Below are 14,996 nucleotides of genomic sequence, written 5' to 3' on the forward strand. Positions count from 1 at the left end.
GAGGGCCTCTTGGGTTCTGGGGGTTGTTCCTCGCCCCTCCAGAGGGGGTGGGATTCCTGTGCCCCCCAGAGATTGTCTGTGACTCAGTGTAGGACCCCCCACGACCCCACAGAGTGTCTGTGCCTCCCCCATTCCTGCTCTCTGATCCCCGTTGCTCTTCCCAGAGAGTTGTGGGGTCAGTGGGGAAAGCCAGTTGTGTGTCCACCCCCTCTTGGGAGGGCACTGGGGCAGGGGTTGCTGCTCAGCCCCACATGGCCTGGGAGGAGCCGGGGCAGGTGCTGCAGGAGGACTCTTGGCTCTGTGCCCTTCTCAGCGCTGCTGGAACCCCCCAGTTCCTGCCCATGCCCACAGAGGGGCTGGTGCTGGGGGCCCGGGGTGCCTGTTGGGGGGCAGAGGGGTTCCTCCCCCCAGACTGTCCATGCTCTGGTGACCCCAGTGACCATCTCATTGTTACCCTTCACAGCACAGCCACCCATTCTGGCCCTACTGCAGCAATGCAGCGAGCTGCATGCAATCCCTGATATTAACCTTGGACTCCTGGATTATCAATCATGCAGCTCAGCCTCCCATAATAATCAAGTCTCTCTTTAAGGCTCCCTTGTATGTTATTTTCAACAAGAAACAGCTCATAGCTGCAGGCCTGAGAAGGAACAGAATCATTCATAGAATATCCTGAGCTGGAAGGGACCCACAGGGATGATCAGTGCAGCCCCTGTGCCTGCACAGCCACCCCAAGAACCCCACCCTGAGCAGCCCTGGGAGCTCCTGGAGCTCTGGCAGCCTTGGCACCATTCCCTGGGGAGCCTGGGCAGTGCCCAGCAGCCTCGGGGGGCAGAACTGAGCTTGCCCTGAGCTCCATGCCAAGGCCTGGCCCAGCTCCAGCCCTTGCTGGGCTCCTGTCCCTGTCCCAGAGCAGAGCTCAGCCCCTGCCCCTGTGCCTGCCCTGGGCAGGAGCTGCAGCCCCCAGGAGCCTCCCCTCAGTCTCCTGGGCTCCAGCTGAACCAGCCAAGTGCCCTCAGCTGCTCCTCAGCCCTTCCCCAGCTCCGTGTCCCTCCTTCGGGCACTCTCCAGCATCATTATGGGTAATAGATCCTTTGGATCCTTCTGATCTTGTGGTGCCCAAAGTGCCTCCAGAACTGAAGATGATTCCCTCTAGCAGACCCTGGGCTTTGGCCGTGAGGAACCCAGAAACTTCCCTGCAGCACCCCCACATTGTCCATTGCCTCAGGAGACCCGTGGGATCTGCCCTGCCATGGCAGTCTGGAAACCCAACAGACTTTGGGAGAGTAGACACCACTTTTTGGGGTACCATCCAGGCCCTGGCATTACTCCCAGGTGTACAGAAAAATTCAATATACCAGAGGTTTATGTCCAAAAAGGAGACAGAGGAGTCCTGTAACTTTATTCATGAACAAAGGGAGAGACCATGGGGCATTTCCCATGGGGCCTCTCAAATTGTTGGGGGATGCAGCCTCCTTTTTATCCTAATTTTCATGGCCACATCAGCCTCTCCCTTTCTCCACTGGCTGAGGTGGAGAAACTTCAAACTTCCTGAATTGCCTACTGTATGTCCCCCTCTAATATGTATCTCCCCCTTGTTTAACATATGACATTAACATTAACATATTCATTCTATTGTCTTTGTTCCTCTTCTCCAAGTTCAGGGATTTAGCAGAACCTTGGCTGAGCAGCAGTCCTTGTGAATTAGTAACACTTTCTGAAACTGATGGTTTCTCCAGTTACTTCCTTATCTACAATTCCCTGGCCCTATCTACAAGCAGATTCACACAGTCTGTTTGTAAAGACACATTCATCTTATTCCTTTCATCGGTCACCAGCAGGGCACTGGCACTGCCTGTCTGTGGTTGGGCCTTTTGTCACTCTGGTGCCAGTCCTTGCCCAAGCTGAATCCAGTGAGCTTTGTCCAGTCTTTTCCAGCGTTTTCTAGCCTTTCTGCAAATCCAAGGCAGATTTGGGATTTTATTGTTGCGGTTTTCCTTGTTTCTGTAGTGCCAGTCCTTGCTGCAGCTGAGCCCAGTGGCTCTTTTCCAGCCCAGCCTGGAGGCGGGAAGGGAATGGGGTGGGATGGGGATGGTGGTGAGGGTGGGGATGATGGGATAGTGTGGTTTGGTGAGAATTAGTGATGGTGGTGGGGATGGAGATGGCAGAGCTGTGCAGAACGGTGCGGAGAGGCAGGGATGGAGATGGGGATGATGGTGCTGTGGGAATGAGAATGGGGATGGGCATGTTGGTGTTGTGGGGATGAGGATAAGGGGGATGGTGGTGCTGTGGGGATGAGAATGGGGATTATGGGGATGGGGATAGGGATAGGGATGTTGGTGCTGTGGGATGGAGATGATGGTGCTCTGGGGATGGGGATGGGCAGGACGGTGCGGTGCAGTGTGGATGGGGTGCCTGTACGGTGGGTGAGCTGCAGGCAGGGATGGGGATAGCTGTACGCTGCCGTGCCGCGCGGAGCGGAGCGGCACCACCCCGTCCCGCCCCCCGGTGCCACCGTGACCCCGCCGCCGATCACTTCCAGGGCGGCCCCGGCTCCCGATTTGAAAATGCGGGAGCGGCTGCTGGTGCTCCTGTGCGCGCTGGCGCGGCGGCGGCGGCGGCGCGCCGGGGCCATGGCCGGGAACGGCACCGGGAGCGGCGGCGGCAGCGGCAGCGGCAGCGGCGCCGGGGGCTGGGACGGGCCGCAGCGGCGCGCCTGGCTCCGGCACTACTACAGCCAGCGGCAGAAGCGGCTCATGACGGTGACCGGGGCGGGGCCGCCGGGACGTGGGGACAACCGCAGGCGGGGACGGGGTCACGGGGGACGGAGGGTGCGGGGGGTACGTGGAGATCGCGGGGACACAAAGGATGGGAGGGTCACGGAAATCACGGGGACACAAAGGGTGGGGGACACGGGAAACAAGCGGTGGTCACGGCGACATGGAGGGTGGGGGGATGCGGGACACATCCCGGGGACACAGGATGGGGATGTAAGACACGGAACACATGGACATGGGGGATTTGGGGCGCGGGGTACACAGGAGCACAAAACATTGATTGGGGGCAGGATGCAAAGGACAGTGGTGGAAAGGATGGGCAGCATGGGGAACATAGAGGATGGGGGACATGTGAGACCCAAACCACGGGATGTGAGACAGGAAGGACACATGGGCACAGAGATCACAAAGGATGAGGAACGTGGGGGTTCTGTAGGACACAAAGACAGGGACACAAAGGATGGGACTTGAAAGACATGGGATATGATCCTGGACACAAAGGCTGGTGGATGCTGCGGATATGGGGGTGACATCAAAGGTGGGGGATGCAATTGGGGATACAAGGGATCCCTCGCTGCAAGGACAAGCTGGGGGGGAATATGAGGAACCTTCTGGCCTGAGCAGCAGCTGAAGAAGGTGACAAAAGCCTCTTTTTAGTTTAAAGTTGCATTGTAGAATTTAATAACAGAAAAACAATTCCTGTGGAGAGGCCAGGAGCTTCTCCTTTCAAATCATGAGGGATGATCCCCTTTGCGGGATGCTCTCTCCTCCTTCCAAATCAGGACTTAGCTCACAGTTCCCTTGGTGGCTGGAAATCCAGCAATGCTCATTAAAATACAAACCCCCAGAGGGAATGGCCACCCCAAAAAAGGGCTTTTCCAGAAAGCTCCATCTGCAACACCTGAGCATCTTGTCTGGAGTCACACCTACTGCCTGGTGGGTTTGCAGTGAGGTTTCCCAGGAACAGGAAGATTTGACTGGTGTTCGATCAGTTGGGACCACTGGCCACCTGGCACTGGCCATCCTCCTGCCTTGAGCAAGTCTCTTGAGCTGGGTGGTCTTCAGAAGGGGGTCCCAGTAAGGTGCAGGGAAGTGCTGTCTCACACCGCTCTTGTCTCCCCCCTGCACTGCAGCTCCTCCTTGCTCACCGGAGGAGAACCAGCTGCTGCTTCTACCCCCGTGCCTGGCCCAGCCTCAGGAGCACGGACTGGTGGGAGCAGGTGGTCCTGAAGGAGTTTGGGCCCCAGGACTGGCTGGAGAAGTTTCGGATGTCCAAGGAGACTTTTTTCTACATCTGCAACCAGCTGCGGCCTGGGCTGGCTCCGCACAGCGCGCACTTCCACCCCACCCTGCCACTGGAGAAGAGGGTGGCCGTGGCCCTGTGGCACTTGGCCACCAACGTGGAGTACCAGACTCTGAGCCCGCTCTTCGGCGTGGGGCCCTCCACGGTGCAGAGCTGTGTCCGGGAGGTGAGCTATGCCGTGGTCTTGCTGCTGAAGCCGCTTTACCTCCGTCTGCCCGACGAGAAGGAGCTGGAGAACATGGCGCGCATCTTCTGCACGCGCTGGGGCTTCCCGCACTGCATCGGGGCGCTGGACAGCCTGCACATCCCCATCCACCCGCCCCTGCGCCTCACCGCCGACTACTGCAACGGCCAGGGCTGGCACTCCATCCTCACACAGGCCACCGTGGATGGGCTGGGCCAGTTCTGGGACGTCTCCACCGCCTTTCCAGGCAGCATGGAGAACAGCGCGGTCCTGGAGAGCTCCAGCCTGTGGGTGCTGGCCAAGGAGGGCCGGCTGTGCCCCAACCCTCCCAAGCATTTCATGGGGAAGGCACAGAAGTACGTGCTGCTGGGCGATGCCACGTACCCCCTGCAAGACTGGATCCTCAAGCCCTACCAGGAAGACAAGAACCTGACCCAGCGCCAGCTGCAGTTCAACTATCGCCTGAAGCGGGCCCACAGCGTGATCGAGAATGCCTTCCTGCGCCTCAAGGCGCGCTGGCAGATCCTCCTCAAGTGCGACGATTGCAGCCTGGAGCTGCTGCCCACCCTCGTCCTCGCCTGCTGCATCCTGCACAATGTCTGTGAGGCCCACGACAACCCCTTCAACGAGGAGTGGCTGGAGGGCACCGAGCCCACCGAGCTGCCCAAGCCCTGCCAGCCCGCGCCAGCCGCCATGGAGGACAACCGGGCCGAGCAAGTGCGGGAGCTGATGTGCCAGTACTTCGAGAGCTGCGGGGAGGGCTGATGGGCCCGGGGAGCAGCTGCCCTGCACATCCCTGCTTGCAGACTCACTGTGGACTCTGGCAAACTGGCCCAGGGCTACCAGCTGTACCAGGCGGGCCCAGGGTGGGGAGGGGCGGCCGTGTCACGCTCGTGGTGGGTTTGCTGTGCAGGTTTCAGGCAGTGGAATGTATTTTGTGCCCATTCTCTCTCCCAGGATCTAAACTGTTTGGTGGTGTGTTGTGTGCTGCAGGAGTACAGTGGGGATTAGGGCTGGGAGGGGGCAGCTGCTGGGATCTCCCTTTCCTCTGTCTCAAAGTCTCTCCATTAGACCAAAATCAGCAGGAGCCTTGAAATAAGGCAAAACTCCTTTGGAGGTTTGAAACTTGCTGTGTAAACACATATGGGAAGGAGAGGGAAGGAAGAGGCGGAGCAGTGGCTTGCATGGGCTAACACCAGCCTGGAATTAAAGTGCATCCACAAACTCAGGGATGTGCTGCCCTGAGGGCTTGTCCAGCCTAGCATCCCCCAGCCCCTCTCCAGAGGGGTTTTGCTCAGCCTGGCTCACCTGGCCTCTCTCCAGACAGGTTTGCCCAGCCTGGAACACCCTGACCCCTCTCTGGAGAGGTTTGCCCAGCCTGGCACCCTGGTTCTTTCTCCAGTGGGATTTTGCCCAGGCCTGGCATCCCTGACCCCCTCCTGAGGGATTTTGTCGAGTCTCGCACCCCAGGTCCCTCTCAGGGTGGGGTTTGCCTAGCCTCGCACTGCCTGAACCCTCTCTGGGTTTTCTCCCAGCCTGGAACACTCCTAGGCCCTCTCAGGGTGGGCCTTGCCCAGCCTGGCACCTCCTGCCCCTCTCCAGAGGAATTCTGCCCTCCTTGGAACACCGTAGCCCCTCTCAGGGTGGGCCTTGCCCAGCCTGGCAGCCCCGGCCCCTCTCTGGAGCGGTCTGTGGCTCAGTTCCGCGGCCCCGCCCGGCTCTGCTCTCCGTGACCGGACCCGGCCATGGCGGGCAGCGCCTCTGCCCCTCCCGCAGCGCCCCCTGGCGGCCGCAGCGCCCTCAGCCGGAGGGGCGGCAGCGCCGCCTCGCGGGCGGCCCCGCCCGTGCGTATTGCGCAGGCGCGGCCGCCGGGCGGTCACGTGGCGGAGCGGCAAGATGGCGGCGCGCGGTGAGTACGGCGCCGGCACCGCCAGGCCCTCCCCGAACCTCCCGGGATCCCCCGGCCCGGCGGCTCCTCTCGGGCCCCGCTCCCGCTGACTCGGCGGCTCCATCTGGCGCGGTCGCGGCAGGCGGTCTGTGTCCGCCCCGGGTATCCGGTGAAACCGAGTGTCCGAGGACACGCGCTCTGGGGTCAGCCCCGGCCCGGGGTCCGGTTGTCTGGCACAGGCCGGGCCGCGGCCCTTCCCGCCCGCCCTGCCCCCGGCCACGGGACCCGCTGGCGGCTGAGGGCGCACCTTGACTCCCTTCCCCGGACGCAGGAGTGTGACCGAGGAGCTGCCCGGAGCCCCGAGCGTGCCCGGAGCCGCCCGCGCCATGGTGACGGAGCAGGAGGTGGAGGCCATCGGCCGCACGCTGGTGGATGCGGCGCAGCCCCTGCCCGCCCGGTTCCGGGCCCTCTTCACCCTGCGGAACCTGGGTGGCCGCGCGGCCGTGGAATGGATCAGCCGCGGCTTTGGGGACGGCTCGGCTCTGCTGAAGCACGAGCTGGCCTATTGCCTGGGCCAGATGCAGGATGAGGCGGCCATCCCGGTGCTTATCCGCGTGCTGGAGGACACGGCCCAGGAGCCCATGGTCAGGCACGAGGCAGGTACGGCAGCAGCTCCTGCGGCTTTGGGGGCAGGGGAGGGGGCTGGCTGGCAAGTGGAGCTTGGGGTGCTTCTCCCACTGTACAGGACAGCTCATGGGGGCCTGATCCAGCTTGGGTGTCAAACCCTGAGTCACGGAACACCTCACCTGACAGGACAGGTTGGCCAGGCTCTGCTGTTCCTGCTGGCCAGGCTTCTGTCGTGTTTGTCCTGTTTGGAGTTGGTCAGTCTGGCCTGTGCCCACGTGTGCCCCATTTGGGATCAGTCAGTTTGGCCTGTGTCTGTGCTTTAGAACAAGGCAAGGCATTGCTAGAGGACACAGCAGGGTTCTTCTCACACAGACACCCTGATTACATCCTGATCCATCCTTCAGGTGAAGCCCTGGGTGCTATCGGGAACCCCGACGTGCTGGATGTCCTGAAACGCTATTCCCAGGATCCTGTGGTCGAGGTGAGATTCCCGAGGGTCATTTCCTCTGGGACCAGCACTGCTGGTCTCAGAGGCGGCTCCCGCACTGGCCACGTGGGTGGGAACATCGCAGTGACATCTGCTGTGTGCTGGGCTTCTCCTGGCACTGTCCAGTGCTGTTGTGCAGCCAGGGCCGTGTCCCTGTCCCCACAGGTGGCAGAGACGTGTCAGCTGGCTGTGAGGAGGCTGGAGTGGCTGCAGAACAACAAGGAGCAGCCAGGCAGGAGCCCGTACCTCTCTGTAGATCCTGCTCCCCCCGCAGAGGAGACGGATGTTGCCAAGCTCCGGGAGATCCTCCTGGATGAGTCCCAGGAGCTGTTTGAGCGCTACCGGGCCATGTTTGCTCTGCGGAATGTGGGGGGCCAGGCTGCTGTGCTGGCGCTGGCAGAAGGTGAGGGCCTGTCCTTGCTGTGGGTCTGTCCAGGCTAATCTGGGATGAGCCCTTCCCAAATCCAGGACTGCCAGAGCTGCTCTCATGTGTTTGTGTCTAGGGCTGCTGTTCCTTGCTGCATTACAGAGTGCTGGGTGGTTCTCTTGTGTTCCAGAGTCCCCTTGCCACACTCCAGACTCCCTTCCCTGAGGGAGGGAGGGCACTGGCTGTGATGGGGGTCTGGGACCAGTCTGGCCTGGGGTTTTGGGGTCATGCTCTCCTGGCCTGGAAGGTCAGGGGCTGCTGGTATTGGGAGAGGAGAATGTCCCTGAGTGGGAAAGGGGCAGACCACAGCCCAGGAACTGTTTGGACCGAGCTTGAGGCAAGTGGGTCAGGCTCTCCAGCCATCTGGGCCTGTTGAGGTCCATAAGATGGGATGTGTCAGCTCCTGCTCCTGCTGCTTGGTCCTGGAGGGCTGGAGTTCATGGCCATGCTGCCATGCCCTGGAACATCATGTGATGGGACAGAACCTGGGCAGGCAGGGAGCAGCAGCTCTGCTGGGGGGTAGGTGCTGCCATCAAAGGAGGTACTGGGACAGGGCTGGGATCACAGAGTAGGGTGGGATCAGGGAGCAGGGCTGGGATCAGGGAGCAGGCTGGGATCAGGGAGCAGGGCTGGGATCAGGGAGCAGGGTGGGATCAGGGAGCAGGGCTGGGATCAGGGAGCAGGGTGGGATCAGGGAGCAGGGTGGGATCAGGGAGCAGGGCTGGGATCAGGGAGCAGGGCTGGGATCAGGGAGCAGGGCTGGGATCAGGAAGCAGGGCTGGGATCAGGGAGCAGGGTGGGACACCTCTTCCTGTACATGGGGCTGGGGCGGTGACCCTTAGCATCCCCAGCTTTCAGGTGGGGGCTCCATCCAGGCATCCTGGCATGTTTTGGGGCATCCTGGTGAATTTTGGGGCGTCCCAGCTCACTGTCCCCCCTCTCGCAGGGCTGCGCTGCGGCAGCGCGCTGTTCCGCCACGAGATCGGCTACGTGCTGGGGCAGCTGCAGGACGAGGCATGCGTCCCCCAGCTGACAGCAGCCCTGTGCAGCCGTGCCGAGAGCCCCATGGTGCGGCACGAGTGCGCCGAGGCGCTGGGCTCCATCGCCCGGCCCTGCTGCCTGCGGGCCCTGCGCGCCTTCGCCGGCGACGAGGAGCGCGTGGTGCGCGAGAGCTGCCAGGTGGCCCTGGACATGTACGAGTACGAGAACGGCGCCCAGTTCCAGTACGCCGACGGGCTCTGCAAGCTGCAGGCGTCCTCCTGAGCCTGGGCTGGGGGCAGTGAGGTGGGTGTGGTGCCTGCCACCCCCTCCTGCTGCCGCTGGCGGATCCGTGCCTTGCAGAGCTGCAGGAGGGACTGGGTTTGCTCTCTGGCACAATTACAACCACCTTTTCCCTCCAAATCCGGGCTGAGCTGCTACTTGCCTCCCCACCGCTCCTCGCCAGCCACTCTTTCCTGGATCTGCCCCTTTTCCCTGCCAGGATCGGCGCTGCCTGCCCACAGCGTGGCTTGGGGCTTGGACCAGGTGGGCTCTGCTTGGCACGTCAGAGCCTGCTGTGGCTCTGCAGGGTCCGGGCCTGCCCTGGGTTGGTGCTGCCCCGTCGGCAGCTCCATTCTCCGCAGCTGAGCTTTGCTGGGGGCTAGGATGGGCTTTGGGCACCCGCTCTTGTGGGCTGTGGTGTTGGGATGCTTTGAAATTGCTCTCAGTGGTGGTGCCGAGCCAGGGCCCTCCTCGCCCATGCTGTGGGTTTGGCTTCTCCTGTTGGGACAAGCTGGAGCTGAGCCTGTGGCAGCCTCTGCCCCAGGATGGGGGTTGTTAAATGGCAAAGTTGGGAAGATATGGCTGGGTTTTTTTCTGCAGGGAAAGGTGCTGCCATTAGGGTGGGCAGGGTGAGGCAGAGCCTGCCTGGGCTTTCCCCTGTGTTTAACCAGGGCCAGGAGAGCTGAGGCTGCTGCTGGCACCCAAATCCCTCAGTCAGCCCAGCCTGGGCACTGGGGTTTGGGGTTTGGCAAGGAATAAAGCACTGGCACAGGAAGCTGGAGTGAGTCGAGCTGTGATTTACCTGTGCCCAGGTGTGCAGTGCACCCACTGCCATGGGGTCAGGACCTGGGCAGGAGCCTAGGGGCTGCCAAAGTGAAGTCATAGAACCATTGAGATGGGAAAGGACCTTTAAAATCGAGTCCAGCCATATTGGGAGGAGCAGGGAGTGGGGTCCCTGATGGCATGAGGTGAAACCCCCAGGCCTGGGGAGGAGGATGATCTGTCTGAGGTGCCCTGGTAGGTCCCAGTGCCCTGCAGGGCCTGGCATCCTGCTGGGCATACCTTTTCCCTTGTCCAAGGGCTCCCTGTGAGTCACTCCCAGGCTCAATCCTCTTAATCCCTGAAGCCAGCTCAGCATCCCCAGGGCTCTGGTGCTCAGGACCACAGCCAAGGGGCAGCCCTGGCCATGGCCCAGTCTGACCCAGTTCAGGACTCCATGGAAAGGGCTCTTAGTCAAGATGTGACCAGTTTTGGTCATCTGTAGACACCAAGAGTCAGTGACATGTACCTGAGTGCTGTGGGTAGGGTCACCTGTGTGCGATGTGGAGGGTGAGAGGCTCCAGGCTGCACTTCCCCAGCACTGGGGACAAACATCTGATGTTTTCACACTGTTTGGAGTCAGCAGATGTTATGGGTTGCTTGTCCCCCTTCCCTCACCCTCCTTAGCCCCTGGGTGATGAGCAGGACCCAGCTGGCATTTTGGGCTCAGGGGTGTCCCTGTGTCATATCCATCCCCAGCAGAGTGAGATGGGTGACTTCCCCAAGGCCACGTTATCATTTCCACTGTTCCCTTCCTGGCACGTGTGCTCCAGCACCCTGGAGTTTGCCAGGCTGTTTGTCCCCACTTATCACCTCGGCTGCCCCCACCTTTGCTCTCCAGCTTTGCCACCGGTGACTCACTCAGACCTTGCAGGGTTGTTTCCCAATCATTCTGTGCCAACATTTGTCTCTGCTCCCCCAACACCTTTTAAAACAAAATTGGAACAGAATACATTTCTGAGGCTGGGATCTGGGCAGGGATGACCTGGTGCAGCACAGCTGGGAGGTGCTGGACTGGAGCAGGACTCAGCCTTGAGCCTTGACTCGGCACTGAACTCCACCAGCACCTTCAGCCTGTGCTGGAAGCTGCTGGTGGTCTGGCCTAAAACCTGCACCCTCTTGGTGTGGGGGAATTGCTTTTGGGTGAAGCATGGACTCGGCCTGCCTCTGCAGGCTGCTGTGCCCTGGGGAGGTGGCAGTGGGTGCTGGGGTGACACGTGGCAGCCAACTGGGAAGGTGACAGCCTCTTGCCATGGGCTGCTCCCCTGTACAGCAGAGGAGGCCCCGTGGGAGGCACCCCCATCCCCTCTGCCCATGGCCTCCAAGGGTGCTGTGTCCTCTGGGATCTCGGCCATCTGCTCCAGGGATCCGGGGCCTGCTGAGGGATTTAACCCAGCCCAGGGGAGGGAGGAAAGCCCTCGGGCATCCCTCCCCATTCCTGTCTTGGGGAGTTCTCCAGCTGCCCGTGACTCCCCACTCCCAGGGGGCAGGGGTACCAGTGGTGCTCCCAGAGGGGCAGGATTTGGGGACCCTGACCCACATCAGAGCCCACTGGTCACCTCCCATGCTGAGGCAGCCAGGCTGTGCCTGGATTAGCAGGTGCTAAGCTCCTCAGCAGCACAGCTCTGTCCCTGGGTGAGTGGCACTGCCACCAGCTGTAGGGACACCACTGTCCCTGTGAGCTGCCGGCACCGAGGAGCCTTGTGGAGCCTGATGCCACTTCCCCCCCTGCAGTCCCCTGCGTGGCAGAGGCTTCAGTGGCTTGGGGTGGGGCTGCAGGGATAGCTGGCCATGGCCCTGGCAGGGGGTATCCCCCTCCCTGGCACCGGGGGGGCACAGGGGCCACGGCACTTGCTGCAGTCCCCCCCTGAGGAGGACGGGGTGCTGTATGTGGACTACAGGCCCCCTGCCCTGGACAGCATCCACCTGCCCCGCTATGTGCTGTACCTGATGATGGCAGCAACGCTGGTGCTGGTGGTGGCATATGCCATCGTGGGCCACCTCATCAAGGACCTGGTGCACGACTTTGCTGGTGAGTGCTCCCCACAGCGGGGTCGGGCTTTGGGGTGGGCAGGGGCCAGGGGGATCCCCCCACCTGAGGCTGGGCTGCGGCAGGGCTGGTGCTGCTGACAGCTCCCTCTCTGCCCCTGCAGACTGGGCATTTGGGCCCAAGCCAGAGGAGAAGGCAGAGATGGCCGAAGGCCCCGTGCTGGAGGCAGAGTGGCTGGAGGAGGACGAGGTGCTGGTGGAGCAGAAGGTGGAGGATGAAGGCAGTGGAATCCTGCCCGGCACGGACATCCCGCTGCAGCTGCTCGCTCCTCGCAGCTCCGTCTCCTTTGCTGACTCCCCCAAGAAGAGATTCTTCTAGGCTCAGGGGACACCCTGCCGCCAGCAGGACCCTGCAGCCCTGCCTGACCATTGGGTCACAGCGTGGCCCTGGCTGTAGGCACAGCCCAGCCCTGGCACACAGCCTCCCCCTCCCTCCTAGCCCTAGCGCAGCTCTCAGGCTCCTCTTGGCCTGCCACACCAATAAAGTGTGACACCACTTGCCCCAGCCCTGCTCACCCCTTGGCCCAGCACAGCACGGGGGGTGGCAGGGCTGGGGCATCCCAACCTTTGCCTGGGGTAACAGCACCCCTTGGCACAGCTATGCCACCCCGGCCATGGGCACATGGGTGTATAAAGGGGGTGCTTGGGGGTGCAAACCCACGGTGTGGGGGCACAGCTGATGGTGGCAGGGGGCACAGGCATGGGTGCACACAGAAACATGGATACCCCTCTGGATGAGCCAAGTCAGTGTGGGCACACAGGTAGGGACAGACGGATGGACAGCTGGATGCTGAGGCTGGCTGTGTCCCCACCACCCCCTCATTGCCTTGGCACTGCCAGAGGTGGCCCCAAACCTGTCTTGGGGGACAAAGCACCCTGAAGCCTCGCTTGGGTTCTGTGAGAGTGCACTGGGCATGGGGGCTGTTTTATGGACCTGCAGCCCCTGACTAAAACCCAGGCTGAGGCTGGATCCCTGTGCCCCCAGTCTTCTTCTTAACCCCTTGAGGAATTGCCACAGGCAGGGTGGCCCTGCCAAGTCCACCGTCCCTCCCTGGGGTGCTGGTGGCCACCCTCTGCCTGTTTTCCTTGTGCCCTCCCTGCCATGGTCTCCCTGAGCTAACCCTGTCAGTGTTTCACTCTTGACAGTGTGTGGGCACACACCCCCTGAGGACATGATGGGGTCCCACCTGGGATTGTCTGGGGGCAGCTGGCTCGTGCCCAGGGGAGGGCTGGGGCTGGCCTGGCATTGCCCACCCCTCTGTGCTGCCCTGCCAGCTGGGATAGGGGGAACCAGGCAGGGTGGGCACTCCTCCACCCCATCACCCATCTGTTCTTCTGCCTGTGCCCCCACCCACCCACCCACCCACCCGTCTCTGCCTCCATCCACCTGCTCACCCTGGGGTGGTCCCGAGTCCTGGGCACAGGGACATGCCTGTCCTTTGCCACGAGGCTCCCGGAGGTGGTGGCTGCTGGGTGTGGTGGGGTGACACTGCCTGAGCCAGGGGAGTGGTAGCACCTGCCAGGGGTGACAGGAGTCACGTTGCCATGGTGCTTGGTGCCACTTTGTCCTCTTGGGGCCAATAAAGACGCCTGCTGCCTTGGGTGCAGAGTGCAGGCACGATAGCAGCAGGTGACAAAAGCTCACCTCCAGGAGCAGGCTCCAGACATTCCCCAGCCCCCTGCCCAAAAATGCCGAAGCTCTTGCAGCCCCTGTCGCTCCTGGTCCTGCTTGTCCTCGCTTCCACCGCCCAGGGACAGACTGGTAAGTGCCCCCGTGCCACTCTGTGCCCTTGGGTACCTGGGGAGGTGGCCGGGCCTCCCCCCAGGCATCAGATCAGCATCTGGGAGACCTTTCCAGTGGGACCAGTCTGTCCCAGTGCTCCAACAGTAACTTTTGAGGGCAGAGCAGAAAGATCTGGAGACACCCACCTGCTGCCCCAGTGCTCCCCACTGCACTGGGGATGGGTGAGCTGTGTCAGGAGTGGCTTCCTTGGTACCCAAGGGACACTGGGGAGGGGGAACAGTGAGTGTCTGCCAGTGTCCCATCCCATGGGGGGTCTCATCTCGTGGGGGGGTCCCATCCCCTGGAGGATGGAGCTCCCCTGAAGCTGTCCCCATCCGTGTCTTTTCCCTTGCCTGTCCCCTGGTCATGCAGGCACGGGCCCCAAGGTGCTGCAGCCGTGGCTCATTGGCCTCACGGCCGTCGTCGTCTTCCTCTTCGTTGTCTTCATCGTGCTGCTCATTAACCGGGTCTGGAGTCTCAGGAAGAAGAGGTTGGATTGGTGTGGGGGGCGGGGGGTGCTGGCCAGGGGAAAACTGCGTGGAAGGTTGCCATGGGCTGGGGCAGGGTTGTCCCCGGGCACCGTTCAGCCTCTCTCCCCTCGCAGGAAGGAGAACGACCACCCGGAGACCCTGGAGACTGACAGGTACCACAGCCCGGGTGCCGCGGGGCAGCACCGGGACCCCCCCGCACACCGGGGCCACGGCCCCGGTGCCGGAGCAGTGCCCGGCTGACCGACGTTCCCTCCCTTCCTCCCGCAGGCTGGAGCGCTCCGGCCACGTCAACCCGGCGGCTGAGGACTGGGAAGAGATAAGGGACGACAAGCATGAGAGCAAGCCCGCGGCCACATCCCTCTGAGTGCTCCCGCATCCCTGTGCCCGCTCCGGAGCGCCTCTGACGGGCGCCGCACCCTCACCCCGTCCGCGGGCCGGGGATCCGCGCCGGGTTTTGGCGACAGCCGCGGCCACCGTGGCACCTCCCGCCCGCGGCCGGCCCGGCTGGGACCAAGACCCGGCGCGGATCACCCGCTCGCCGGAGCTGAACGGGAGGGCGGCGGCAGCGGGGCCTCTCCGTGCCCCCGAGGGGTCCCGGCCCGGGGGGACGAGGAGAGCCCCATCCCCAGACGTGCCCACTAAAGGTTTCCCCAGCCTACCCCGGCGTCAGGCGTGTCGTGTCACCGCGCGGGGAAGGGGCTGTCCCGCAGCCCTGGGTGTCACTCGGGCAGGGAACAATGGCCGGTTCCTCGGCAGGGCGGGGGCCGGTGTCCAGCCCCCATCGCTGCCAGGCCAGTCTGGAGCGAGGGGTGGGCACCGAGGGGGACACGGGGGCGTGGGGACAGCCCTGAGGCTGTCCTGAGCACTGCTTGGGGACCGTGGGCACCGCGGGGGTGAAGCG

At 62.6% G+C, this 14,996-nt stretch overlaps 4 protein-coding genes across 4 annotated transcripts; all 4 read left to right on the top strand.

Moving 5' to 3' along the window:
• Window positions 1-2,567: 2,567 nt before the first annotated feature.
• Window positions 2,568-5,223, top strand: LOC136567107 (uncharacterized). The gene is made up of 2 exons (XM_066566614.1): window positions 2,568-2,762; window positions 3,911-5,223. The coding sequence occupies exons 1-2, from the start codon at window positions 2,568-2,570 to the stop codon at window positions 5,027-5,029; spliced, it is 1,314 nt and encodes a 437-aa protein (XP_066422711.1). The 3' UTR covers window positions 5,030-5,223.
• A 902-nt stretch (window positions 5,224-6,125) lies between these two features.
• Window positions 6,126-9,728, top strand: DOHH (deoxyhypusine hydroxylase). Its single transcript, XM_066566336.1, has 5 exons — window positions 6,126-6,173; window positions 6,484-6,812; window positions 7,184-7,260; window positions 7,432-7,669; window positions 8,640-9,728. The coding sequence occupies exons 2-5, from the start codon at window positions 6,539-6,541 to the stop codon at window positions 8,954-8,956; spliced, it is 906 nt and encodes a 301-aa protein (XP_066422433.1). The 5' UTR covers window positions 6,126-6,173; window positions 6,484-6,538; the 3' UTR covers window positions 8,957-9,728.
• A 115-nt stretch (window positions 9,729-9,843) lies between these two features.
• SMIM44 (small integral membrane protein 44) lies at window positions 9,844-12,321 on the top strand. The gene is made up of 2 exons (XM_066566338.1): window positions 9,844-11,804; window positions 11,926-12,321. Exons 1-2 carry the CDS (start codon window positions 11,564-11,566, stop codon window positions 12,138-12,140), a joined length of 456 nt encoding a protein of 151 aa, XP_066422435.1. The 5' UTR covers window positions 9,844-11,563; the 3' UTR covers window positions 12,141-12,321.
• A 1,045-nt stretch (window positions 12,322-13,366) lies between these two features.
• Window positions 13,367-14,740, top strand: SMIM24 (small integral membrane protein 24). The gene is given in 6 exon segments (XM_066566337.1): window positions 13,367-13,384; window positions 13,386-13,425; window positions 13,428-13,583; window positions 13,977-14,094; window positions 14,209-14,247; window positions 14,363-14,740. Coding segments are annotated over 6 exon segments (468 nt in total). The 3' UTR covers window positions 14,460-14,740.
• Window positions 14,741-14,996: the final 256 nt, after the last annotated feature.

The sequence above is a fragment of the Molothrus aeneus genome, chromosome 27, assembly GCF_037042795.1.
Source record: "Molothrus aeneus isolate 106 chromosome 27, BPBGC_Maene_1.0, whole genome shotgun sequence".
In the NCBI taxonomy this organism is placed as follows: domain Eukaryota; kingdom Metazoa; phylum Chordata; class Aves; order Passeriformes; family Icteridae; genus Molothrus; species Molothrus aeneus.

Excerpts from the sequence above, each read along its gene's own strand:
- DOHH (XM_066566336.1), top strand. The coding sequence starts at position 6,539 with ATGGTGACGGAGCAGGAGGTGGAGGCCATCGGCCGCACGCTGGTGGAT. Across the intron at positions 6,813-7,183 it reads CATGGTCAGGCACGAGGCAG|GTGAAGCCCTGGGTGCTATC; the intron begins GTACGGCAGCAG and ends TCCATCCTTCAG. Across the intron at positions 7,261-7,431 it reads CCCAGGATCCTGTGGTCGAG|GTGGCAGAGACGTGTCAGCT; the intron begins GTGAGATTCCCG and ends CTGTCCCCACAG.
- SMIM44 (XM_066566338.1), top strand. The coding sequence starts at position 11,564 with ATGGCCCTGGCAGGGGGTATCCCCCTCCCTGGCACCGGGGGGGCACAG. Across the intron at positions 11,805-11,925 it reads CCTGGTGCACGACTTTGCTG|ACTGGGCATTTGGGCCCAAG; the intron begins GTGAGTGCTCCC and ends CTGCCCCTGCAG.
- LOC136567107 (XM_066566614.1), top strand. The coding sequence starts at position 2,568 with ATGCGGGAGCGGCTGCTGGTGCTCCTGTGCGCGCTGGCGCGGCGGCGG. Across the intron at positions 2,763-3,910 it reads GGCAGAAGCGGCTCATGACG|CTCCTCCTTGCTCACCGGAG; the intron begins GTGACCGGGGCG and ends CCTGCACTGCAG.